Source organism: Actinia tenebrosa, unplaced genomic scaffold, assembly GCF_029948245.1.
Source record: "Actinia tenebrosa isolate PJP-AT-01 unplaced genomic scaffold, QUT_ActTen_1.0 PGA_scaffold10__47_contigs__length_13832649, whole genome shotgun sequence".
NCBI classification, from domain to species: Eukaryota; Metazoa; Cnidaria; class Anthozoa; order Actiniaria; family Actiniidae; genus Actinia; species Actinia tenebrosa.
The window spans coordinates 7,664,335-7,686,637 of NW_028292570.1; the positions used below are offsets into that span (position 1 = coordinate 7,664,335).

Genomic DNA, 22,303 nt, shown 5'->3' on the forward strand with positions numbered 1-22,303 from the left:
TTATGAGATTATTTTTCTTTGCAAGAAAAAGGAGAGTCCTCCATCTATACCAAATGGAGATGCCGTGGATTACATAGAAGCTGAGAACAAACGATACTACATCAGCGATAGTAGCAAAGAAGTACAAAAACTGGACCTGAGCGGCGCTCAAGACAAGGTAAGGAACTAGCATGTTGTTTTAGTAAAAATTAATTTCTTTTTTTTTTCTAATCGCGAAGAGTTATTTAAAATGTTGATTCAACCTTGATAAAGGTCAGTTTATATATAAACGAATTCTCTTAAAGGAAGCGAAAATGTCATTTGTGTAAATCGGTAAATGTGACTTCGTAGCCGAAAGGAAACATCATGAGACATGAGCGATATTTGAGTAATGGAACAACAAAACAAATTACATAAGAAAGACAAGCATTCTCAATGTTATCCAACACGGCTGTCGGAATATGATCGCGTACTTCAAAAACTTTACTGAGTTTATGATACTTGACTAGGTGGATGATGAGGACAACGAGTCTGGTAATGATACGTACCGGTTGGGTAAAGGTCGGAAAAGACGTTCCCTTCCTACTGTTATGCAAGATCCCTCGGGATTCCCGCGATGGGACACACGATGGCCCATTGATGTTTGGGTATCTTGCGGGGAACCGTTTATACCTTTGGAAGGTGAGCTTAGAGCTTAGGCTCAAAATAAAGATATATTTACTATATATATATAAATGCTAGTTGTGAATAAGAGTGGACACTGGATACCTAGAGCGATTAATAAAATAAAATAAAAAAATAAAGTTTGTTTATAGAGGATAACACTTGACAGTAATTCAACTGATAAACTTGTGGTCCTCTGTTAACGTCTCTAGTTAATTAGGGACGGGACATATATAAATAACAATAGTACAGATGTTCTTATAATCCCTATGCGATAAAAATACTGAGAAAATCAAAAAGAACATATTAGAAGCGAGGGAAGACACGAGACGAGAGGAGACTCTCAAATCGTTGTGTGAAAAGGGGAGTCGAAGGACGAGCTAAATCCATTCATTCCAAAATGGAATATTTATCAATGCATATTAAGTATCTAGTTTGTTAACCTGATGATCACTGTATACAGAGGCAGATAAGCAGTATCTCTTGTCCATGAAGCATCGAGAGGAAAGGACCTGGTTACAAGCATACCTCGATATAGAAAAACATGTTCTCAGACAGATGCAAGGTACAATAGATCTATGTTTTTTCTTCTACGAGGTGGCATAGTGTGTACATGTCACAGTCGTAACCGCCATGCCCATGTTTACCGCTTGAGCAAAGGGCAATGTGTAAGTTAGATTCTTTGTTTACTTGCCATAATGTTTTCACACAGGAGTTCAACTTGAACTATTTTACTGGTCCAACAGATTGCTAGCGCTAGGCTAATAATAACTTGCGCGCTTAACAAAATGTTGAATGGCGTTCTGGTCGACTTTATTTAATGAATTCTGAATAAAAAAATTTTAATGGACAATTTTACTAATATAAGAAAATAAAAGATTCGTCATTTCGGCAGAAACCTTATTGTAGGGGCCTATAGGCGGAGCACCATAGGTATAGAATATGGTAAACTATCCAACTCAATTTTCGTGGTCATCGTGGGAACCCTGTGCGTAACGCTAAAAGTGTCGCCTGCCAGGTGTACATCGCGTTTCTGATTGGTCGAGCTTTCAAATCACACGTCACTTGGACCATGACGTCTTTTTTTAACGAGCTTTTTAACTATCTTTTTTTTTTTGTAAAACCACGAGGAGAGGAAGGAGTAACGCTAAAAGTGTCGCCTGCCAGGTGTACATCGCGTTTCTGATTGGTCGAGCTTTCAAATCACACGTCACTTGGACCATGACGTCTTTTTTTAACGAGCTTTTTAACTATCTTTTTTTTTTTTGTAAAACCACGAGGAGAGGAAGGAGTTGCTGCAAACTCGCTAAAAACAGAGCTCTTCACGCTGTTTCGTAACGCTGCGTCACGCTTGTCACGCTTTTAGCACCCGATTTATCCTAAAAAAACTGGGTTCCCCAGTTTTTTCATCCAAAATATAAGAGAAATATTCAGATAACTTTTTATACTAGCATTTCTAAAATAAAAATGGTTTTGGATGCAAATGTAGGCAAAAATGTAGTATCCCTTCAGAACCATATTTAACACTTTTGAAGGCAAAATTTGGTTTAAAAATAAAATGGTTTCTTATATGATACAAAAAAGTTTTTGTATTTTATATAAAGAACACAACTTGTTTATTTGAAACAATTTTCAGAACTAATCAAAGAACTTCGAAATATAATTTTTTTCCCTTGCATAAAAAAGTGCTTGCGTCATCGGTGCTTAACGCCAATTATCTCACTTAGATGCGTGGGTACCCTCAAATTTTTTTCCGGATTCCATTGGCCTCTTGGGTGATTTAAATGACTGGCACAGTTTTAAATAAATAAAAATGGGTCGCAATAAGTAGGCACCGTCCTTAAGGCTTTTATGAATGAAAATACGGTTCTTGTAAAAACATAAAACTTTTGATGTGGATAATTAACCAAACATCGTTACTAGTGTAAAAGAAGTAAAAGTAAGCTTATATATTTTGCTAACCTTTTTTAACCAGTCTTCAAGTCTGTTTCATAGTCTCGATTTGTCCATAAAAAGTTCGGAAATCTCCAAAATTTCGTTTTCAATGAAAGACAAGGTAAATTTCACTAAACCTGATATTGTATTGGATTATCTGTAGTTATCTTTCGTTTTTCAAGTAAAATTAACCAGAAATCCAAGGCTTAAAAATGTCGGCCATGGGAAATTTTGTCTTCGAAGAATCTTCAAAGAACAAAACTAGCCCCTGGGTTGGCTGGTGGTGAGTTGTGTACAAAATTCCTAAGTGGGAGAGTATTCTCGCGTAAGGAAAACGATGTAGTGCATTTTGTTTCGATTTCAGTGCATGGTTTTTATTATGGGAGACATTATCTTCATCTCGAATAGAAAAAAAAAATTCCCGATTTTAATTTTATATTCCAGATTCATTCAAATTGGGCTACCTGTGGCTTGCGTATCGGGAGCTCCGCTTTTAGGCAGTGCCTAAATATATTAATTATTTCTGCTATAAACCTGATTTCAAGCATAAAGAATATTTACCAGGATCAAAGAGAAACAACTACTGTACATATGCATATGGATTGAAATTATTACGGAGTTGAAAGTCACGACTATTTTAAGAAAAATAAAGACATTTTTCAGAAAAAACTTTAACAAATGAAAAACACTATTTCATTGTCCGTACACTCAGTAAACTGCCCAAATATGGTAGGGAGTAGCCGCTTATAATCTTTAAAAAAATGAGCAAAACCTTAAAAACTATGTAGCCAGCCAATGCAACAACGACATAGAACAGTTCCTTACGTTTTAGTAACAAGTCTAGCCGCTGAATTTTGCATGAGGCGCTGCAGCTTACTCATTTAAGGAACAAATTTTTTTCGCAGGTAAGCCATACCTAACCCTATTGCAATAATCAAATTTGAATGTTATGAAAACATGAACAAGGTTTCTGTGCTAAAGGCTGATCAAGATACATTCTATCCTCACCAATATTCTTTGATAGCGACTGAAGCAGTATACGTTGTTAGTCCAAATATTTTCGACGAGTAGCTTCAATTTTTAGTAAAATTGTCAAAACTAAGTTTTTAAGCCAGAATCCAAAAGAAAAATACCGTTTCTCCCCTGCTTTCACGCCATTAAGCCAAAAGAGTGAGTTGATTTTGGCGTGTTTTATGTAAGGCATGAATGTGTGGTAGTGAGTGTTGTAAACATGGCGGGTTAGGGAGACTCTAGAATAATGCGTCTTTTTTTAAGTCAATAGAGGTTTTGCACAATCACGTGTTGACGCCCATAATACTGCTTGGACTGCCTGTGGTTAGATGGCAGAACAGTAAAATCCCTTTGCTCTCGGGAATTGAATTCTTTCTCATGTAAAACGATTGTATTGTTCCTGCCATCTTACATGGCTGCCGTCACGTGATGGTGCAAAAGCTCTATAATGATGTACCTGTTGTTTGATTTAGCCGGGGCGCATCCAGTGGATGCAGTGAACTGTCATGCATCGCATTTAGTAAATCTTGTGTTACGTAGGTCGTCGAATTACTCGCTTCAGTCCACCCCAGTCACCATCAAACGAACCAACAAGAAAAGAAGAGCATAAGGAAGAGACAATAAATGAACTGAAGGTATGTAGCTATTCTCACAAGAGTCCAATCTGTCCCCTGATGTACTGAAAGACTGCAGTGTCAAGTTAAGTTTCTTCAGTCCTATATAATATTGATCCCAATATAGCGCAGCGCACAGATTCTAAAAGTAAGTCAAACATTGCATTCCTTTTAACCGCGTCGAGTATCGACAGTAATAATAATCAAGTTAGAATAATAACGCAATAAAAATAAATGATCTACTTCTATCGCTCGGCTATGAAAATTATCTGCTGAAAGTAAAGTATACGTAAAGTAAAGTATAAGTTTGTTTGTCTGTTTCAACTTTGTCTTCTTTTTAAAGGGCAACTTACCCCCCAAAATGACCCATTTTTAAGAGAAAGTACATCAATTGAGAAACACACAAATTTAATTTTTAGAGGGGATAGAGCATCCGTGTTCCTAAAAAAATAATTTCAAAACATCGCATATATCGCTCTGGTGGCCGCCATCTTTGAGCCCGCGATAAATTACCGCATTCAGGTGTGACGTCACAACGTCAACGTGTGTTTGGATATGTAGAGTTTTTCTGTAAGCATGAGAGTTTGAAGTGGCTTTTTCGACAAAATGGTTAATTGTTGCGTGCCTGAATGCACTAACTATTCGACAAAAACAAAAGATGTTAGCTATCACAAGATTCCTAAAGATTTACAAATTCAGAAAGCTTGGATTTCTCGTCTAAGACGAGCAAATCTGCCGCCATTGAAGAATTGCTATGTATGTAGCGAGCACTTCGAGGATGGTTGCTTCGAATCCGACCTTATGGAGCAACTAACAGGCGAAAAAAGAAAAAGGAGGTTAAAGGCTGATGCAATTCCAAGTATTTTTAACTTTTCAACCATCCCTAGTAAAAGAAGAGCTACGACAGAAAACCTTATAAGACGACAACGACAAAAAGAGGTAGGTGATTTGTAGTTTGTGTTCGCACGTGCACTGCTAGATTGTCAGTGTAATATGTAAGTCTTATATATATATTAGAGCTATTTCGTGACTGGTCTGTGACTGTGCTCAGACCAAACCAATGCATTAAATTCTTAATACTAAGTTTACCGCTGCGGGTTTAGTTATGATGAATTGCGGATGAATAAGTTATACGCTCTTTCATATGGAGTCAATGAAAGTCCTATAAACAATTAAAGCTTGAGTGTCGTCTCAACTATCGGAATCAGTGAGAACCCCAGTAACTGCCATTCATTGTTATTTGTATTTGTTCTATAAATGATTATGTTTACTTCTTTTTCCCCATAAGACATTGGATAACCTACTGACTCCAACTACACATGCACTTGATGAAATGGTTGAAGAATCTGATATGGAGGTTTCCTTCGATGAAACACCTTCCAACAAAAGGGACTTTGGAGTCCAGTGCTGTCTGGATGAAAAGCTTTCAATACGAAAAAGCACCTCAACCCAAACAGAAAATGTGGATGTTAGTGTTGAGACTTCTGATGCCTGCATTCAAGTAGAAGGAAATTCAACATTTGAGCAATTGAACAGTATCCTGCATGACCATCCATACAGCTATACTGCTCCCTCTGTACCCATGAGTGTGTCACCACAAAAGTCTTGCAAGAATGATGTATCACCACAGAAATCTGCAAAGTCCTGTGGGTCTTTTCCTTTGTCAGATGAAGAAGTGAATATTTTTTCAAGTGATGAAGAGGATGAATACATTATCTCATCACAAGAAACAAATTCTTCAACAGACAAAGAGTCTGAACCTGAGTATCACTTTGACACCTACATCAAAGAGCCAAAGTATTTGGTATTTGCAGCATGCCTAGGTGAACTGTTCAGGTTTTGTATCAACTGTGGTTCCATCGTAACTGACACCAACATTACCTGCACAGGAAGCATGGTAACGGTTAAAACCATATGTATGAAAGGTCACAACTGCTTGTGGAATTCCCAGCCTCTCATCAATCGTGCACCGGTAGGAAACCTTCTAATCTGCTCATCTATTTTGTTCACTGGTAACACTTTTACAAGAATCCAAAACTTTGCCTCATGTCTTGGGTTACGATTTATCAGTGAAAAAGTTTTTTACCAAAATCAGAATAGGTATCTATTTCCTGTAATAAATGATACCTGGGAAAGAGAAAGAAGAGCCGTTTTACAAGAACTGTCAAGTAAGCCTCTTGTATACTTGAATGGGGATGGACGGTGTGACAGCCCTGGCCATAATGCCAAGTATGGTACATACACATTTATGGACAATGACTCAGGGAAGATAGTTTCCTTCTCTGTGGTTCAGGTCACAGAAACAACATCTTCAAATGCTATGGAGAAAGAAGGTTTCATTAGGAGTCTTGGTAGTCTTGAGGATGAGGACGATATTAACATCAAGAGGATAACTACTGACAGACATACCTCAATCACTAGCACCATGGAAAAAGATTACAGCCACATCAAACACCAATATGACGTATGGCATTTGTCAAAATCTGTTGTGAAGAAACTCAACAAGAAGGCCAAGTTGAAAAAAAGTGCTGACCTTTCACATTGGATCCAGTCGGTCTCAAACCATCTGTGGTGGTGTGCAGCAACATGCAATGGTAGTGTGCAGCTGTTGAGAGAGAAGTGGGTCTCTATCTTGCATCATGTGACAAACAAGCATTCTTGGAGAGATGCAGAGATCTTCAAAAAATGTGACCATCCTCGACTAACCCGGAGAGAAGCTCGTAAAAAGTGCTGGCTAAAACCAGGATCTGCAGCTCATGTAGCCCTTGAAGAAGTGGTCCTTCAACCAAAACTGCTGAAGGACTTGGCAAAGCTCACTGACTTCTGTCACACAGGTGGGCTTGAAGTATACCACTCCATGATCCTGAAGTACTGCCCAAAGAGAGAGCACTTCTCCTACAAGGGTATGGTTGCTAGAACACAACTGGCAGCCATTGACAACAACCACAACACAGGAAGGAACCAAGCTGTGATTCAAAAGCCGGGGACGAGGATGGGAGAGGCAAGATACCGCCCATGTTTCCCAAAAATGCACAAGCGTTGGGTAGTTAAGCCTGTGTTGGAAAAGAAAAGTTATTCTTTCCTTCCTGAGCTTCAAAAGAAAGTGCTGGGATTGTGTGATGGCTCAGAAGTTGACCTCCAGGAAATTGAAGAAGTAGACCTACCAGCAAACATTGCAAGTTTGCCTGCACCGGATAAACAGGAATTGATTCAGAAACACCGGTCCAGGTTTTCAAGATAATCTAAATTAGAATTAGCCTTTGTGTACCTGCAGGTCATATGACCCTCCACTGTTTGGTCCTTCTTCCCCTCCCTCAAGTCCCAATCCCCCTCTGCTTTGCAGGCTATCTTTGGACAGTCGTGTAAAATACTGGTAAAAGATATCCCTTAATGAAAAAAGCTCCCAGATATGGAAAGGTACACGACAGACCCAAGTATAAATGCTATATACAAAATATGTAATTTTTAAAAATGACAAGGGGACCTGACGAAACGGGCAGATAAGTATGCAGTACCTTTTAGATGTTCAAATGAAAATTTTATTAAAATATTATTTCCATTTAGGTAAGAATTGACTGTAAAAAAGAGGTCTTTTCTTTACCTATCTACACTACCTTATATATGGGAGTCTCCCCCAGTATGAATATATTAAAGAAAAATATCCAATTGAATGGTGACATTTGCTTCAGCATATTTAACTTTTTTGCTGCCAGGACTCGTATAACTGCAAATTTTGCTTGGTTGGCTAGTGATCATGTTCACTAGTGCTTTGTACACTAGGTTCACTATTCAGCTGGGTATTTTGTTTAGTGTGTTTTTAATAATAAAATATGTAAAACATTCAAAAAATGTTTGTACCAACAAAAAGCTTTTTATATAAAAAAGAAATTTATATAACACACCTTTCCGTGTACTGCATCCTAAATGAATACATGATTCTTATGCATATTGGTCTCAGCTTTTTCTAGTCTATGTTTTTGTTTTCAATTATCTTGCAATTAAATATGCCAAAAAATTGCAATTCCAGGAATTTTTCCTGATAGAAAAAAATCCACTCTGTATAGTAACTGAAGTAAGGAATAAATAAAATGTATATATTCACTCCATGCAACATTATATCAAGCTAATCATCTGCATAATGAAAACCCTCAAACTGAAAGTCCTCCTCTAGTCCAGGAGGAGGGAAGTGTGCTCTGATGCACATGACAGCACAAGAGGGCAGAACGACCCGAACTTCCTTTCCAAGAACTCCCCAGCACCATCTTGCTAGTTGTCTATATGCAATGTGTCTGTACTGCTTCTGCTCTGGGCCTTCATAAGCATCTCTGTATTGCTGTTTGTACTGAGCCCATGCGGTTCGAAGAACATACTTATTGCCACAAACAGGTAAGAATCCAGGATGTTGAGTAATGCATGGTGGTGGTTCATCAGCATCTCCATCTTCAACAACAGACTGGCATGTTGCAACTACTTTTTGGATTTCTTGGCAACAAATGCATTCAGCTATTGTATCCATAATTTGGCAGCTACCACAGGTACACCTATTAACAAATAAAACAATCCTTAGTATTTTTGAACACTATCAATGATTGTCCCAAGTGAGAGTATATACACAAATTGTGACACAACTATATCCCTGAATCTGTGTCCTACAGTATATAACTTATTGACAACCAAGCGATGTTTAATTGTGACAGTTGGTTTTGCTTTTGGTTGCAAAGGTCGTGAGGCAGATTAAAATGCATAAATATACAGTGCAAGAAAGTGGTAAACACGACTGTAAAAAATGGATACGTAGTTGAGTTTTATCGTGATAAGAAAGAAGTAAAACTTACCAATCTGAATTTGTTAGTCGATTGTTCTCTTGTTCATCGTCTTCAATAATGTCACTGTCAGATCCTTCTCTGAACTCTTCATCTGAGGAGATTTCTATTTCTGGTTCGAACTGATATGGCCGTAAAACAAACTCGTCCGTTTCTAAAAATTCTTGAGCAAAATCGTCTCTCGAGCTGTCCGAGTCTTCGGAAAAAGAATTAGACTCTGACATGCCTTTAATTGAATGACCAGGCCGTATTTCGTTCGTAAAATATTGAGTAAAACGTCTCAGAAACAGGGGAAGAAGTCAACCAAACGCTCGTAAACAACTTGACGCCGTGAACTCTTATGACGTTGTGACGTCATTACCTGTTTTTCTGAGCCCGCGATAAAAGTGCAAGATGGCGGCCACCAGAGCGATATATGCGATGTTTTGAAATTATTTTTTTAGGAACACGGATGCTCTATCCCCTCTAAAAATTGAATTTTTGTGTTTCTCATTTGATGTACTTTCTCTTAAAAATGGGTCATTTTGGGGGGTAAGTTGCCCTTTAATGACGTCGCTCATGCGCAGCGTTTTTAGACTAGAAAGAACACTGACTCACCTCTTTTCACCCAAACGGGCGTTGGGGGTAGGTAATGGCGTTTACAAAGAGGTAAGACACCTTATTTATTTTTTCATTTCATTTCTTTGATGGTAGATGCATCTACTGGATGTAAAATCCCGACAGAAAAACGAAGAGCTTGCTTTGTCAAAACCTGCTAAAGAAAGCACTCAAAGACTTTACTCCACACCAAAGACGGTATGACATGTTCTTTTTACACTCATCTGGAGTGAGCTTTTGTCCCTTGTCACTGAAGTTCCAATGCGACAACACTTTCTTTACAGATATATTTTGCCTGTCTTTTTCTTTTTCTGTTTTTTCTCTTGGTGGTTGTCAACTCGAAACACATGCACCTTTTCACTTTTTGTAATAGTATTATGATTTGTAATACTTATTAAGTTTTATAATATTAGTTATTTAACGTGTACAATGAATAATGTCTCTCTCTTTTTATTACAATCGCTCTCTGTAGGCGCCTAGAAAAGGCAATAGAGGCTTTGGGCCATCACGTGATGACAGCAATGTTAGATAGCAAAAACAATACAATCGTTTATTTTGATGTGTTGCCGGCTTTTTAAAAATATTTGTTAGGTTCGTATTGAAGTCTTCCAAAATGGAGAGTCTATCGAACGAGCTGTTATCGTGTATGGTGCGAGTATTAGAGAGGTAAGCACCTTGACCGACGTGAGGTACTTACTATTGTCGTCATCGTCATCATTATCGTAGCCTGCGTGCAGCCGACCTCTAGCTGACTGAAACGAAAAGAGAGAAAAGTCTGGCTGTACGCAGGCTACATTATCGCCATTTTCACCACCATCATCATTGTGATCTTTATCGCCTTTATTACCATCCTCATCACCATCATCATCATCATCATTAGCGTACACATTTTCAGATTTTCTTACTATTTCGAAAAATATTGGTTTTGATAATAATCATGGTACTTAAACAAATGAAGATACTTTCCTGTCATTAGGCTTAAGCCTTGGTCGATCTCAGCTTCTGCTCATTCTTAGCACATAGTGCCGACCTGTTTCCCATCAGAGTTGCGCATTCCCTTATTTATAGTACACTCAACAAAATTACTCGACTCTGATTGGTCGAGAGGAGTACAATTATAGCGTTAATTGTAGTCCGTAGGAAGTACCGAATTAAGTCGCTATGGCAACACGGCCAAAACAATGTCAAAACAATTATTTTCTATCATTTTGTACTTAAAAAACATATAAACAAGATTTTAAAGCCGTAAGAACTAATCTTTTATATGCATTTCAGTTGCGCGATGGACTGAAAATCGGCCGCCAAATAGACAAAGATGAACGACGTCACTTCGCATTTTTTACTGAAATTTTGTTGAGTGAACTATAAACAAAAAATCGCACGATCTCGAGTACAATTTGGAAATTAATAGACACGAGTAATGTTTTGAAAGTTCTTGTAATTGCATGAGCCTCTATTTCCTATACAAATGAGTGAGGCGGAAATGCAATATATACTACGCTATAAAACTGTTCATCATTCCATTCTCAGATCCTACCATATACAATCATATACATTCATTAATTCAGTATGATTATTTCCTCACTCCATTTTAGGTTCTTGATAATAGCACGAGTCGACTAGGTCTCAGCAGTGCTGCTAGGAGGATCTTCAGACTGGATGGAAGAGAGGTAAATTCCTATTATATTATTTACATGCGTGGTTGTACGATTAAGCCTGGTTACGATCACTACGGTCGTCCATTATTGCGTTTCAACGGACCACAAGTGTTTGCCTTCTAGTCCATATTACCCTCAGCTGCCCTCATTATGTTTCTGCAAAGCTAACAGGTTAGTCGGAGCTTTACAAACCCAATTTTCGACTCGTGGCTGACTGCCGATGGCTATGACATTTCGGCGGAGTTGAGTTACGATCTGAGCGGCGCTGAGCGGCGGAATAGTTCTGCGCAGAGCAGACATGATTAGAACTGCTTTGGTTAGCTAGATGTTGTTGACTGCGTTTTACTCGTCACTCCTAGGTCGTGCTACAATCACGTGTATTTGTCTTCGCCCCTATACTTGTTATGGCTTATCCAGATTTTTGAGCATTGATGTGGAGCGTATTTTTTTTGTTGTTAGCGGTTGCATTCCTTTTGTTTCTGCCCTTGGTTTGATGGAGCAGATGTGAATTGGCTTTTTCATGATATTGCCTGCTCTCGCTTTATTTTACTACCATTATCATTGAAGTGCGACCCACGAAGTGCAATGTCTCGTTTGCTGACTAGCATTTCAGCGACCATCGATCAAAGAACTGGGAAAACAATATCTTGAGGGAGATTTTAGACTGAATTAAAGATCTTAATCCTCTAATCCCCTAAAATCTTCAATTCAGTTCAAAATTTCAACCTTCTGCTATGGAGTGTGGACTGTATCGTAGCCAATGGCTTAGTGTGTGGCTAATATAATCTTATAACAATTTATTTAATGTGCTTTTAATGTTGCCAGATCTTAGAATTTGCTGATATTCGTCGAGGCGAGACGTTTTGCGTTAGCTGTGGAGATAATTTCATCAGAGCGAGAGGTAGATCAGTTTTTGAAATTTCACCCGTTTCTTGCAGTTTACATAATAAAACCAGTTTGATTGTTGCTTAAAAATCTTCTATTAGATATTTTGAAAATGATGGTTGAAACTTTAATTTAGCTACTTCGAAGTATTCGTCGCAATTGCATTGCAACTTTTGGGAAATATCAGTTTTGGAGGTTTGAGTGACCTCCTTATAATTGCAGTCAATGACGTGCTCAGATTCTGTGAATTACTTGTGTTACATCTCTGAAACTGATTTAGTAAAACAGATACACAAAAAGACAACATTCAAAAATTTGCTAACTTAATTTTTTTCCAATCTCATTTTTTTAACATTCATGTTTACATGTCCCATCCCTAAAGAAATCCATTATATTGATTTCCTGCTCCATTGCAAATATAAACAACCCTCTATTTCCGTTTTGCCCTCCAGTACCCCATTCAAATAATCGTTTCGAAGCATAAAAAGCACTGGTGCAATGCATGGTGGATTTCGGGTGATGTTCTTGGTAATCCACATGAGGTTCATTTCTCCTCATGCTGGTCTGTATTGAAAACATCTGTTAAATTCATGTTCTTTTTAGATCGTCGCCATCAAATGGAGCTGAAAGCAACTTGGTCACGGATGGTTAGATGTCCAGGAGGGTATGTCTTAACAGAAAGTACAGCTGCTAACGTTACCTATGAGGTAAGGGGCTCAAAAGAATTCTTTTTATGACTGATGTCGTTCTCCAAGATTTTTACCGATTTCCCTAACAGCTTAAAGTGCACCTACACCCTATTTTTTTCTGATCTGGAGTAAAACTTTAAGGCACAAAAAGCAGATTTGTGGAAAAATTTTTTAGATCCATCAAAACGGGAATTTTTGGTGCTCTGTCAAAGATTGAAAAATTGACCATTTTAGCCGAAGTAAGTGAACCATGGCCGTAATTACAGAGGAGATTGGGGCGAGCGGTGTGTGACGTCACCACAGGCCAACACAACCAAAGATTACCACAGATTCTATACAGATTTTTCTAGACTATTCGCTTGCTTTTATCAAATTTCTTAAATACGTTTTATTTCCAAACGCTAAAATGCCCAACAAATGTGTAGTTTGGGGATGTAGCAACGTTCCAAATATTCCTGAAGGGATTGCCCTTCATAGTATTCCGTATTTTAATGATGAAAGACCCGAGGCCAAGAAGCGAAGGACTAGATGGATAAAGTTTGTAAAGGTGAAGCGTGCAAAGTGGGAGCCTACAAGGAACTCGTGCATATGTTCTGTGCATTTTAGAGTAGAATCATTTGAGCGAAGATTTACAACTCTTGCTACCTTGGGAAAACCGGCCATCCCTCGACTGAAACGAGACAGTTTTGGAGTGAATGTTTACCCCACGCTACATGCTGGTCAACTAGACTCGCCAAAGAAACAGCAAACATATCGCAATCGAAGAAAGGTAAAAAACTCAGCTAAAACATTTACTGCAACCTTCTTATGAAACTAATAAAGTGTATTTTTCGTGATAGACTTTAAGAGAATCATTAAAAAATGCCACCGTGTCGACTGCTGCTTCTAAAAGCGTCCCCAGTAGTACTGCACATCAAGATCATCATGATGACGCCACTGTCGAAGACCCTGGTACAACTGAACCAGTCAGCGAGCCTGAGCCTATGCTCTTGCCTGTGGCACAAAGAGAAGAGGTTTTAGAAGTTGCTCCTGTCTCTAATACTGAAGATATTACGGTGATTATTATTACAACTTAGTCTTATGGGCTTTATTACTCATATGTTTTGAACACGAGTCATTGTTTATGGTAGAGTAAGGATGATTGTTTACATAATACAGTGTAGCTCAATCGACTATCGATTTTCTTTCACCAGAGTGCCGAGAACAGGGAGGACGAAAATGTCGATTTCATGGAAACGGAGGAGACATCGAGTACTAGAGACCCTACGACTGGTGAAGCCAAATGGCAAAAAGAAAGGAGACTGCTGAGAAACCAAGTAATATCCCTGAGATCACACCTGAGGAAAAGGAAGCTTGAATGCAGAAGGCTTACAAGACGTAAGTAATGTAGCTAGTCCTTATAAGTATGTGTGATTTTATAAGTGACAAACATTCTTAGGGTTCCTAGAAGGATATATTATACTAATATGTATTTGTGAACCTAATACTTGAAATCTTTATAAATATTATTATTATCAGGCCTTAAGAATAACAAAACGAAAAACAAGGCAACTCAGACAGTGGGTGACTCAGTTCCTCAAGAAGAAAGTGTAACTGATTCAGAGTGGGATTACGACAGTGATGACCAAAGCAAGGAGGAAGTAACAGAAGAAGAACCAGATGACAGCTATGAAACACAGTCAGAGGAGTCAGCAAATGAATCTGAGGATGATATAGAAAATTCAGCTCACAGGTGTGTTTTTCCCCTCTCTACTTTATAATGTTCATGTTTACTAATGCCATGTACAACATAATGTAGCTGCACTTCATGATACTGCTAATATACCCATTTAATATTTTTAACACATATCACATATACTTATTTCAGGGTTCAATTGAATGACACCAATCTGCGATCAGAGCCAAAGTTCATTGTTTTTCTGTCCCAGCTGTTATTGCTGTTCAAGTTTTGTCACTGTTGCAAAAGTGATAACCCCCTGGTAGAAGTGAGCCAAGTTGGGACAGAAGTTGTAATAAAAACTGCCTGCAGCAACCCAAAGTGTCTAAAGAGGGAAAATGTCTGGCACAGTCAACCAGTGATACCAGGTTGGGGTGTACCAGCAGGGAACTTTCTCCTTTGCATGGCAATCCTTTTGGCTGGGGGATCAATCTCCAAAATATCAAAAATCTTTGCACACATGGGTCTTGGTTGTGTGTCGATGACTACGTTCTTTAAACATCAAAGAGTGAGTGTTGGTATTATATATTGTACTATGTTTGTCATAGGTAGTTTATAATGATAATGGTACAATCAGTTAAGATAAACAAACAAATGCATCTTCTGATCGAAGATGGAGAAGAAATAGCATTATATGGATTTTGTATTTTATTTGCAGACCAAGCTGTTCCCTGCAATACATATGTACTGGAAAAGCTACCAGAAGAAGATGCTTGACAACATAAAGTCCATGGGCAGTGGTGTTGTACTAGCAGGTGATGGACGGCATGACAGCATGGGGCACAGTGCAAAATATGGTGCATATACCATGTTTTGTTGCACTGTCCCCATGATTATACATTTTGCATTAATTCAGGTGAGACATGAACTTTATCAGTAGGACTCTCTTTTGAACCATCTATAATAAAAATAGCAGTTAATATCAATTACTGCCATCTTTATTTTTCATGAACCACAAATTTTGTTTCAGCAAACAAATATTTTTTATTTCATTGCCCGCAGAGGAACCAAGTGGGAAATAGTCCTGCAATGGAGTTTGAAGGCTTCAAACAATGCATGGATTACCTAATAGGATATGGGATTGTGATCTTAACATTTATATCTGACCGACACACTGGTATTGCTTGTCACATGAAGAAGGTGTTGACAAACATTGTCCACTACTTTGATTTATGGCACCTTAAGAAAAGTGAGTTATGAGTGACTTCATTATTGCTTTGATTTGTATGCAAATGACCAATATACAGTATATGCAGAATAGTTAGTGTGATTACTATATCCAGGGTAACTTGATAAACTAGAATTATTAGCCAATCATATGGTAGCATTAAGTTCGAAATTCTTACCGGTCAATTTTATACAATTGGCCACGGTTTCATTAGCCGCACTGTAATATTAAACCTGTCAGTGATTTATTATTATGAAACCGTTATTGCAATGAGTAGATATAGAGCATACTTGCCCTGACGCATGAAAAGTTTATATATAATCCTGAAGCAAGATGATTTTTTACCACCCGTTACTAGACTATAGTCCTTTTCACTTTGTTTATGTTCACTAACTATGACTATTGTTCCTGTATTCTCTAAGGAATCAAAAGTTTTGATGTGAAAGAATTTTAAAAACTATTATGGCATAGAGTCGGGGGTAAAATATCATCTCGCTTTAGGCTTATTAGATTTGAATACATGTGCACTACCACTACATGTAGATTAATTTTATGCATTTCAGAAATCAGGAAAGTCCTCACAAAAATTTCTAAAGAAAAGCATTATGAAGAAGTAAAGGAGTGGATAAAGCCCTGTGAGAGGCATCTGTACTGGAGTGCCACATCTACTTCAAATGGTTCTGGTACTGTGATCTGGGCAAAGTTTAAATCTTTTCTCAGTCACATAGTGAATGTTCACAATAGCCTAGATGATCCAATTTTTAACAAGTGCAATCATGGGATACTTCAACCCAGACGTTGGTTATCTAAAGGTACATTTTGCATAATGTATTCTATTTGGCTTTAAGTTTCATAAAGTCCAAACTAAACTATTGTCATCTTGTGTAAAGTTCTCACCCAAGAAGTAAGCAGGAGTGTAAGATTATTAATCTCAAAATTTAAAACACTTTCTAAGCTACCTTTTTTTCTTTAGGGTCAGAGGTGTATGAAAAAATTTGTAAAGCCTTGACAAAAGATTCTCTGAAAAAGGGTATCCAGCAAGCTTCCCCTTGGGCGCAGACCAGTTGCTTGGAAGGATTCCATTCCCTCATCAATCAGTTTGCTCCCAAAATGATTGCATATTCATATGTTGGAATGTATTGCCGGTTTGTATTTAGAATTTTAGCGAGAAACCTGATTGATAAATAAGATCACCAAATTTGGGTTATATATGTAAAAAAAATATGAATAGGACGCCCAAACAAAAATAGATTGCTTTCTAGAGACACGAAAATATCTTTGAAATAAAGAGAGTTTGAAAAACATATATGCCATAGGATTCAATTTTAGATAACTTGGGAGTCCAATGAACCCCAAAGGTAAAACCCTGTCAAATCCAACTGCATATGTTTAAAATTTGGATATTTTCTTTTCAGACACATTCTTGCTGCTATGCATTTCAACCTTAATCTTCGGAGAGAGGTAGAAACAACGGGAGGCAACAACAGACAAAAGGTGGTTTATCCCAAGTTCAAAAATGGAGAAGCCACGATAAGGGATGTCAGAGTAAAACCAGACTATGGTAGGCTATGTGTTGTGCTTCAAGGGTTACATTTTTGTCACTCATAATTTTAAACTCAATTTTTATTATAGGTTACGTGGAAGAAATTTTCCAGACGTTCATGAATTCATCAAAAGAAGACTTGACTGCTGCACAAGATGAATTAAGACAGATGACCCCAGCACCAATGAATTCAATGCTGGAGAAGCAGCCAAGAGAGGAGGCTCTTCAAAAGCACTTGCACAGGAAAAGCATTGTGGTTGAGGATGTTCCTCCTACTTGTGCAGGTACTTTTTACATCTTAGCTAAATTTATAAATTTTATATTACTTATACATTTTTAATATTTTTTCTTTAGATGTCCCTGAACAAAACCAACTAACAAGTAGAGAACATGCCAAGAGAGCCCCACATTGCAGCCTATGCAAAAATCCTATGAAAGGACACAAGAATGTCATTGACTGTCCAAAAAACCAAAGAAATTAAAAAAAACATCGACTATTAAAACACTAAATTGTTTCATCTACAAAATTTGTATTAAATACTTTTTATTTTTATATCTTGTCATTGTGCAGTCAAACTAAAGGCTCAAGATCCATTTCAAACCCACTGTGTAGTTCATCTTCAGAAATTCTGAAACATTCTCTGATGCGTGTGTAAGCACAGGCTGGTAGTGGAATTCGTCTCTTGTATCCCAAATACCCATGCACTAGTCTTGTGAACTCCCTATATGCAATGCTACGAAGGAAGCTGGAATGTCAATAATGAATCAGTTTAGTGTGTGATTACAACAAAATTATGATCAATAACTAATGAATATAAAATAGTTTGATTTATTAAGGTAATTTCATGAGTTTGGGGGTTGGTTCACTGCAAAAATTATCATATCCCATGCAATCCTTGGAATTAATGTCGAGAAGGACAAACTGCTTTATAAAAATATTTTTGGCATATTTAACTTTTTATTGATAAGGTTTTTTCATAATTTCTTTGGTTAAAGTATAATGTGTACATAAAGAAGCCACAAATTCAGCTTACCTTTCCTCTGATCCTGATTGTTGATATCTTTTCCGATCTCTGGTTTTGTACTTATCAGCTGCTAGCTTAAGACTCCATTTTTGGAGACATACTGCTGAGAAGCCAGGATGTTCGGTTATGCAGTTCAGCTCGGCATTTTCATCAAGGTCTTGAAGGACTTCTTGAGAATGGAGAGCTTCGTCGCATCCGTCGAGTTCTTTGCAGCAATAGCATTCGCTTATATTTACTAGCATCTCAGTAGAGCAATTGCCACACTTGCACCTTCAAAACAAACAGTAAAAACACGAATGTTCAATGTACACGTAACAAGAAACTGTAAAGCTTACAAAAGTCGCAATCTTGGTTAGTGTCATCCTCGAGCTCATTCAAAAACATTGTTTACGGTTTGGCGAAACCGCTCTCGCATTATAAATTCACGGGGCGCTTTTATGTTTCAATAGCACAGAAAACTCACCATTCGCTTACTACGCTAACGGCAGTCAATCGTTTGTGAAGCATTTCCTCAATCTTGGCATTTTCTCGTTCAGTATTTTCATACTGTCTCGTCCATTCTTCGTCTGCCAGAGGTTCTCCTGAATGATGCCCTTCGTACCACTCAGAGGTATCATCATTTCCTTCGACTGACAAATATTCTCCTGAATCGGACTGCTCAGAACAGTCAAAACATTCGTCCTCAACATCGTATTCATCTTGTAAGTCAAAAGATGTCTCTAGATCAGAGTTATCAGAGTCCATCTTCACGAATTTGTCTTCAAAAATCTCTTGTGTTTCAAAAGTACTCGATCTGTTTACTAACTTTCGTGCACCAAGCAACAAGTCATGGCCTGGGGTGACGTCACACTCGGACCCAGACTCCCGCTTTGATTCTGCGGTAATGGACCACGCATTTCGTATTTTTAAAACAATTTTTCGCATTCAATTTTTTTTTCAAATGTGACCGAAATACCACAAAACATTTTAAAAAGTTCCGTACAAACAGTTAAGAATATTAAAAAAATAGGGTGTAGGTGCACTTTAAAAGTAACAGTTAGATCAAGCACCGTTTTATTTATTTATTTCTTTTTCTTTTGCGGAGGATACAATCAAAAGGATTATGGAAGGAAAAATAACGGAAAAACAATAATCTAGCCTACGTCGAAATTGTCAAAAAAAAAAAAAAAAAAAAGAAGAAGAAGAAAAGGAATCTAATTTGATTTTCGTTTATATCAGGCGAGATCCAGCAATCCTCAGCTTGCACTACCCGCTCCACCATCCCCAGCCACATCCGCCTTCAAGGGTCAGGAGCATCCTGTAGGACAAGTATCTGTTCATACACTACATAGATCCAGCAAGCCATTAAGTCGAAAGTAGTTTAATATGTCAATCCAACGTCATATTGATAAAATATTTAATCATAATTAATGTATAGCTTCTACCTATTGTTCTCATAAAGGTAACTATCCAATTATTTCTTAATTGGAAAAAAAGAAAATTAAAGAATAATCCGGTTTTACGTATATGGAGCTATATAGGTTGCTATCAATAGACGTCACTTCCGGTAATAGCTCTTTTTTGACGGCTTGTAGAATCCTGGAGGTTGTTTTGATCTCTTGTTTTCTGGTTTGATGTCGTGAAAAAAATCCAATTCCATAGTTTGAGGACTTATTTTGATATGTTTTGACTTAGCATCCGCTAGTTGCCCCCCAGTCAACCGCTTGTTTGCCCCCAGTCAACTCCAAAAAGTCACGTGATTGATAGTAAGCAATAACGGCCTATTTATATAACTTCCAATTATTTTTTATTTGCATAACATTTATATGCCTATTGCATATAAAGAAACATGTTTCTTGTTAACTTTAACTTTAACTCTTAAACCTCGTGTAAATAAGTTATTGTTTTTGATAAGTCTTGATTAATGTGATGTCCTTTAAAGCGTTATCTCGTGATCAAGCGAATGCTTTAGAAATTTATTCGTTTATATACATCCACTGTATTCCTAAACTAGATAGGATTCTCAAGAGCGCATACAGGGGATGGTCCAGGGGTTCCAGACCCACCCCCCCCCCCACCCCCTTCCCCCCCCCCCCCCCCCCCACATCTACAACTCGTTGTTTCCCACCCTTAAACAGACATTTGAATAGAATCTTTAATAGACTGATATCGTAAACCCTTTCTATTGAAAGTCATGACTTTTATGTCTCTTTAAGGTGGCTGGACCCCCTCACACAGTTGTGACAAACGTCCCACGTTTGAATAAAAAAAACTGTGTATTACCATGCTTCGGAAGTAAATCGGAAAGCGGCCAAGCGAGATCAGACTGGGCATGGTGCGAAAGAATTTGGTGTTATGGTCATTAGCAAACAATAGAATTCCCAGAGCATCAAATCGTTGGGAGACGATCAATGTTTTCTGTATTTTTCGTTCGCTTTAGATCGCATTAAATGAGTTCAATAGTCTTGCAATTTTGTGTAATATTAGTTTAAGTTCTAATTTGTATCCTGACTTAGTTTTGAGAGAAATGGTCAGCGAATTTTAGAATAATGGAAGATCTAGTAAGATTGACTAGAAAACTGCGATGAAAAGTGCGCATCAAATGTTTACCCCGTCTTCTGCACTATACGTTTTCACAAAATCGCATAAGTCGATTACCTTCAAAATGTTCCTTTTAAAACTAGATACAGAGTAAAACTAAATATAGCTCTGAAATATTAATTTTGGCCGTATCAAATCCATTGTTTAGTTTTGAAGTAGATTACGCACTATATTTAAATAATCTCAAATATCTCATAATTAGCTAGATAGATTTTTTCAAAAATCCCCACAAATGGAGGCATCCAGTATATAATTATGTGGTACGAATCATTTTAGTGTTGAACGCTCTGCAAGGCTAAAATTATTTTCTAAACGAAAACAAATATTTCATCATAATCACGTGTTATGACGTCCGATCTCACTAAAAACTGCATCAAACATTAATTCAATCTTTATATGTGACTTATGTGCAAAAAAGATTTGCAATCGAATAAAACACGTTTATGCACCAGCGTTCCAAAAGTGGAAGGTAGCGGTCAAGCGTGAGGGGGTCCAGCCACCTTAAGAAGAGATAACTAGCTAAAATCTAGTGTGAGCTGCGTTGGTGTTTCTAATGAAACAGTAATGATAAAAAGGCAAATTATACAACGTGAAAAGTTGAAAAGTCCTTCGTCGGAGTAGCGTCCGAAACGTCAGTAAGTTTTTTCATCTTTTCACGGTGTATAATTTACCTTTTTATCATTAGACATACATTGCTAGAACATGAACTATTTATTACCCGTGGTTTATGTAATGTTTAATAAACGAGCAGGAGTGTTTTATCGGGTATAAAACACGAGGCGCAGCCGAGTGGTTTTAGACCCGATAAACCACGATCTGCGAGATTATTGAACGGCTTAGAAAACTTATGATGTTTGTTCTCATTGTGTACCGATTTTTTTACGAAATGAACCAAGTTTGATAGAGAAAATCCAAGTTAAAGTTTATGCAAATGAAGACGAATCTTTATCCGATATAAAATCACCTTCATGGTCATGACTTCTATTGTGTTTTCCTCATGAATTATTAATGAGTTTTCTAATCATATTTCAAAGGGTTTTGAGTCACATGGTTGCACACAACGCATAGACCCCTTGCATCGTTTTGTTACTGGGGGACAAAACAATGGAAATTTTTGCATAAGAAAAGACGGTCTATTGTTTTGTCCCCCAGAACAATTCCTCTAGGAAATCAGTGCAAGGGGTCTATAGAGTGCAAACAATATAACCGCGAAACTTTAGTAATACTAAATAGCACAATTTCATGCAAATTCCATTCCTATTGTTTAATTAGCACTATTTTGTACTATTTAGTCAATTAGTCTTTCACGGATTGTTTGCACTCTAGTAGGCGTTCACTTTAGGTATGGTGCTCCGCTCACACAGTTCTTCCACACGCGCGGGGAGCTCCGCTATAAGTTCCCTAATAAAATCAAAG

At 37.6% G+C, this 22,303-nt stretch overlaps 5 protein-coding genes across 9 annotated transcripts in view; 3 read left to right on the forward strand and 2 right to left on the reverse strand.

Annotated features, from left to right (window-relative positions):
- The window catches only part of LOC116300746 (doublecortin domain-containing protein 1), a 71,622-nt gene extending 51,395 nt beyond the window's left edge, over positions 1–20,227 (forward strand). The window contains exons 31-40 of one of the 5 annotated variants that reach the window (XM_089026706.1): positions 26–157; positions 489–660; positions 1,106–1,207; positions 4,129–4,223; positions 9,719–9,820; positions 10,214–10,288; positions 11,218–11,292; positions 12,106–12,181; positions 12,769–12,872; positions 19,526–20,227. In XM_089026706.1, coding sequence (XP_088882832.1) covers positions 26–157; positions 489–660; positions 1,106–1,207; positions 4,129–4,223; positions 9,719–9,820; positions 10,214–10,288; positions 11,218–11,292; positions 12,106–12,181; positions 12,769–12,872; positions 19,526–19,666 — 1,074 coding nt within the window. In that variant the 3' untranslated portion in view covers positions 19,667–20,227. Of the gene's footprint in view, positions 1–25; positions 158–488; positions 661–1,105; positions 1,311–4,128; positions 4,224–9,718; positions 9,821–10,213; positions 10,289–11,217; positions 11,293–12,105; positions 12,182–12,768; positions 12,873–19,525 lie in introns of those variants that run through there. The other 4 variants (XR_016119172.1, XM_089026707.1, XR_016119173.1 and 1 more) reach the window with 4 other exon arrangements.
- On the forward strand, positions 4,653–7,703 carry LOC148912925 (uncharacterized). Its single transcript, XM_089026709.1, has 2 exons — positions 4,653–5,141; positions 5,491–7,703. Exons 1-2 carry the CDS (start codon positions 4,809–4,811, stop codon positions 7,441–7,443), a joined length of 2,286 nt encoding a protein of 761 aa, XP_088882835.1. The 5' UTR covers positions 4,653–4,808; the 3' UTR covers positions 7,444–7,703.
- On the reverse strand, positions 7,719–9,498 carry LOC148912926 (uncharacterized). The gene is made up of 2 exons (XM_089026712.1): positions 9,038–9,498; positions 7,719–8,743 (listed from the first exon to the last, which is right to left on the reverse strand). The coding sequence occupies exons 1-2, from the start codon at positions 9,247–9,249 to the stop codon at positions 8,326–8,328; spliced, it is 630 nt and encodes a 209-aa protein (XP_088882838.1). The 5' UTR covers positions 9,250–9,498; the 3' UTR covers positions 7,719–8,325.
- LOC148912927 (uncharacterized) lies at positions 12,962–17,835 on the forward strand. The gene is made up of 12 exons (XM_089026708.1): positions 12,962–13,623; positions 13,694–13,909; positions 14,048–14,231; positions 14,373–14,586; positions 14,722–15,079; positions 15,230–15,427; positions 15,574–15,760; positions 16,303–16,551; positions 16,713–16,884; positions 17,155–17,300; positions 17,372–17,566; positions 17,637–17,835. The coding sequence occupies exons 1-12, from the start codon at positions 13,261–13,263 to the stop codon at positions 17,762–17,764; spliced, it is 2,610 nt and encodes an 869-aa protein (XP_088882834.1). The 5' UTR covers positions 12,962–13,260; the 3' UTR covers positions 17,765–17,835.
- On the reverse strand, positions 17,345–19,309 carry LOC148912928 (uncharacterized). Its single transcript, XM_089026711.1, has 3 exons — positions 18,771–19,309; positions 18,317–18,577; positions 17,345–18,028 (listed from the first exon to the last, which is right to left on the reverse strand). The coding sequence occupies exons 1-3, from the start codon at positions 19,229–19,231 to the stop codon at positions 17,854–17,856; spliced, it is 897 nt and encodes a 298-aa protein (XP_088882837.1). The 5' UTR covers positions 19,232–19,309; the 3' UTR covers positions 17,345–17,853.
- Positions 20,228–22,303: the final 2,076 nt, after the last annotated feature.

Excerpts from the sequence above, each read along its gene's own strand:
- LOC148912925 (XM_089026709.1), top strand. The coding sequence starts at position 4,809 with ATGGTTAATTGTTGCGTGCCTGAATGCACTAACTATTCGACAAAAACA. Across the intron at positions 5,142-5,490 it reads GACGACAACGACAAAAAGAG|ACATTGGATAACCTACTGAC; the intron begins GTAGGTGATTTG and ends TTTCCCCATAAG.
- LOC148912926 (XM_089026712.1), bottom strand. The coding sequence starts at position 9,249 with ATGTCAGAGTCTAATTCTTTTTCCGAAGACTCGGACAGCTCGAGAGAC. Across the intron at positions 8,744-9,037 it reads CGACTAACAAATTCAGATTG|GTGTACCTGTGGTAGCTGCC; the intron begins GTAAGTTTTACT and ends ATTTGTTAATAG.
- LOC148912927 (XM_089026708.1), top strand. The coding sequence starts at position 13,261 with ATGCCCAACAAATGTGTAGTTTGGGGATGTAGCAACGTTCCAAATATT. Across the intron at positions 16,552-16,712 it reads CAGACGTTGGTTATCTAAAG|GGTCAGAGGTGTATGAAAAA; the intron begins GTACATTTTGCA and ends TTTTTTCTTTAG. Across the intron at positions 17,301-17,371 it reads CAGAGTAAAACCAGACTATG|GTTACGTGGAAGAAATTTTC; the intron begins GTAGGCTATGTG and ends TTTTTATTATAG.
- LOC148912928 (XM_089026711.1), bottom strand. The coding sequence starts at position 19,231 with ATGCGAAAAATTGTTTTAAAAATACGAAATGCGTGGTCCATTACCGCA. Across the intron at positions 18,578-18,770 it reads GTTAGCGTAGTAAGCGAATG|GTGCAAGTGTGGCAATTGCT; the intron begins GTGAGTTTTCTG and ends TTTGTTTTGAAG. Across the intron at positions 18,029-18,316 it reads CAATCAGGATCAGAGGAAAG|CTTCCTTCGTAGCATTGCAT; the intron begins GTAAGCTGAATT and ends TTGACATTCCAG.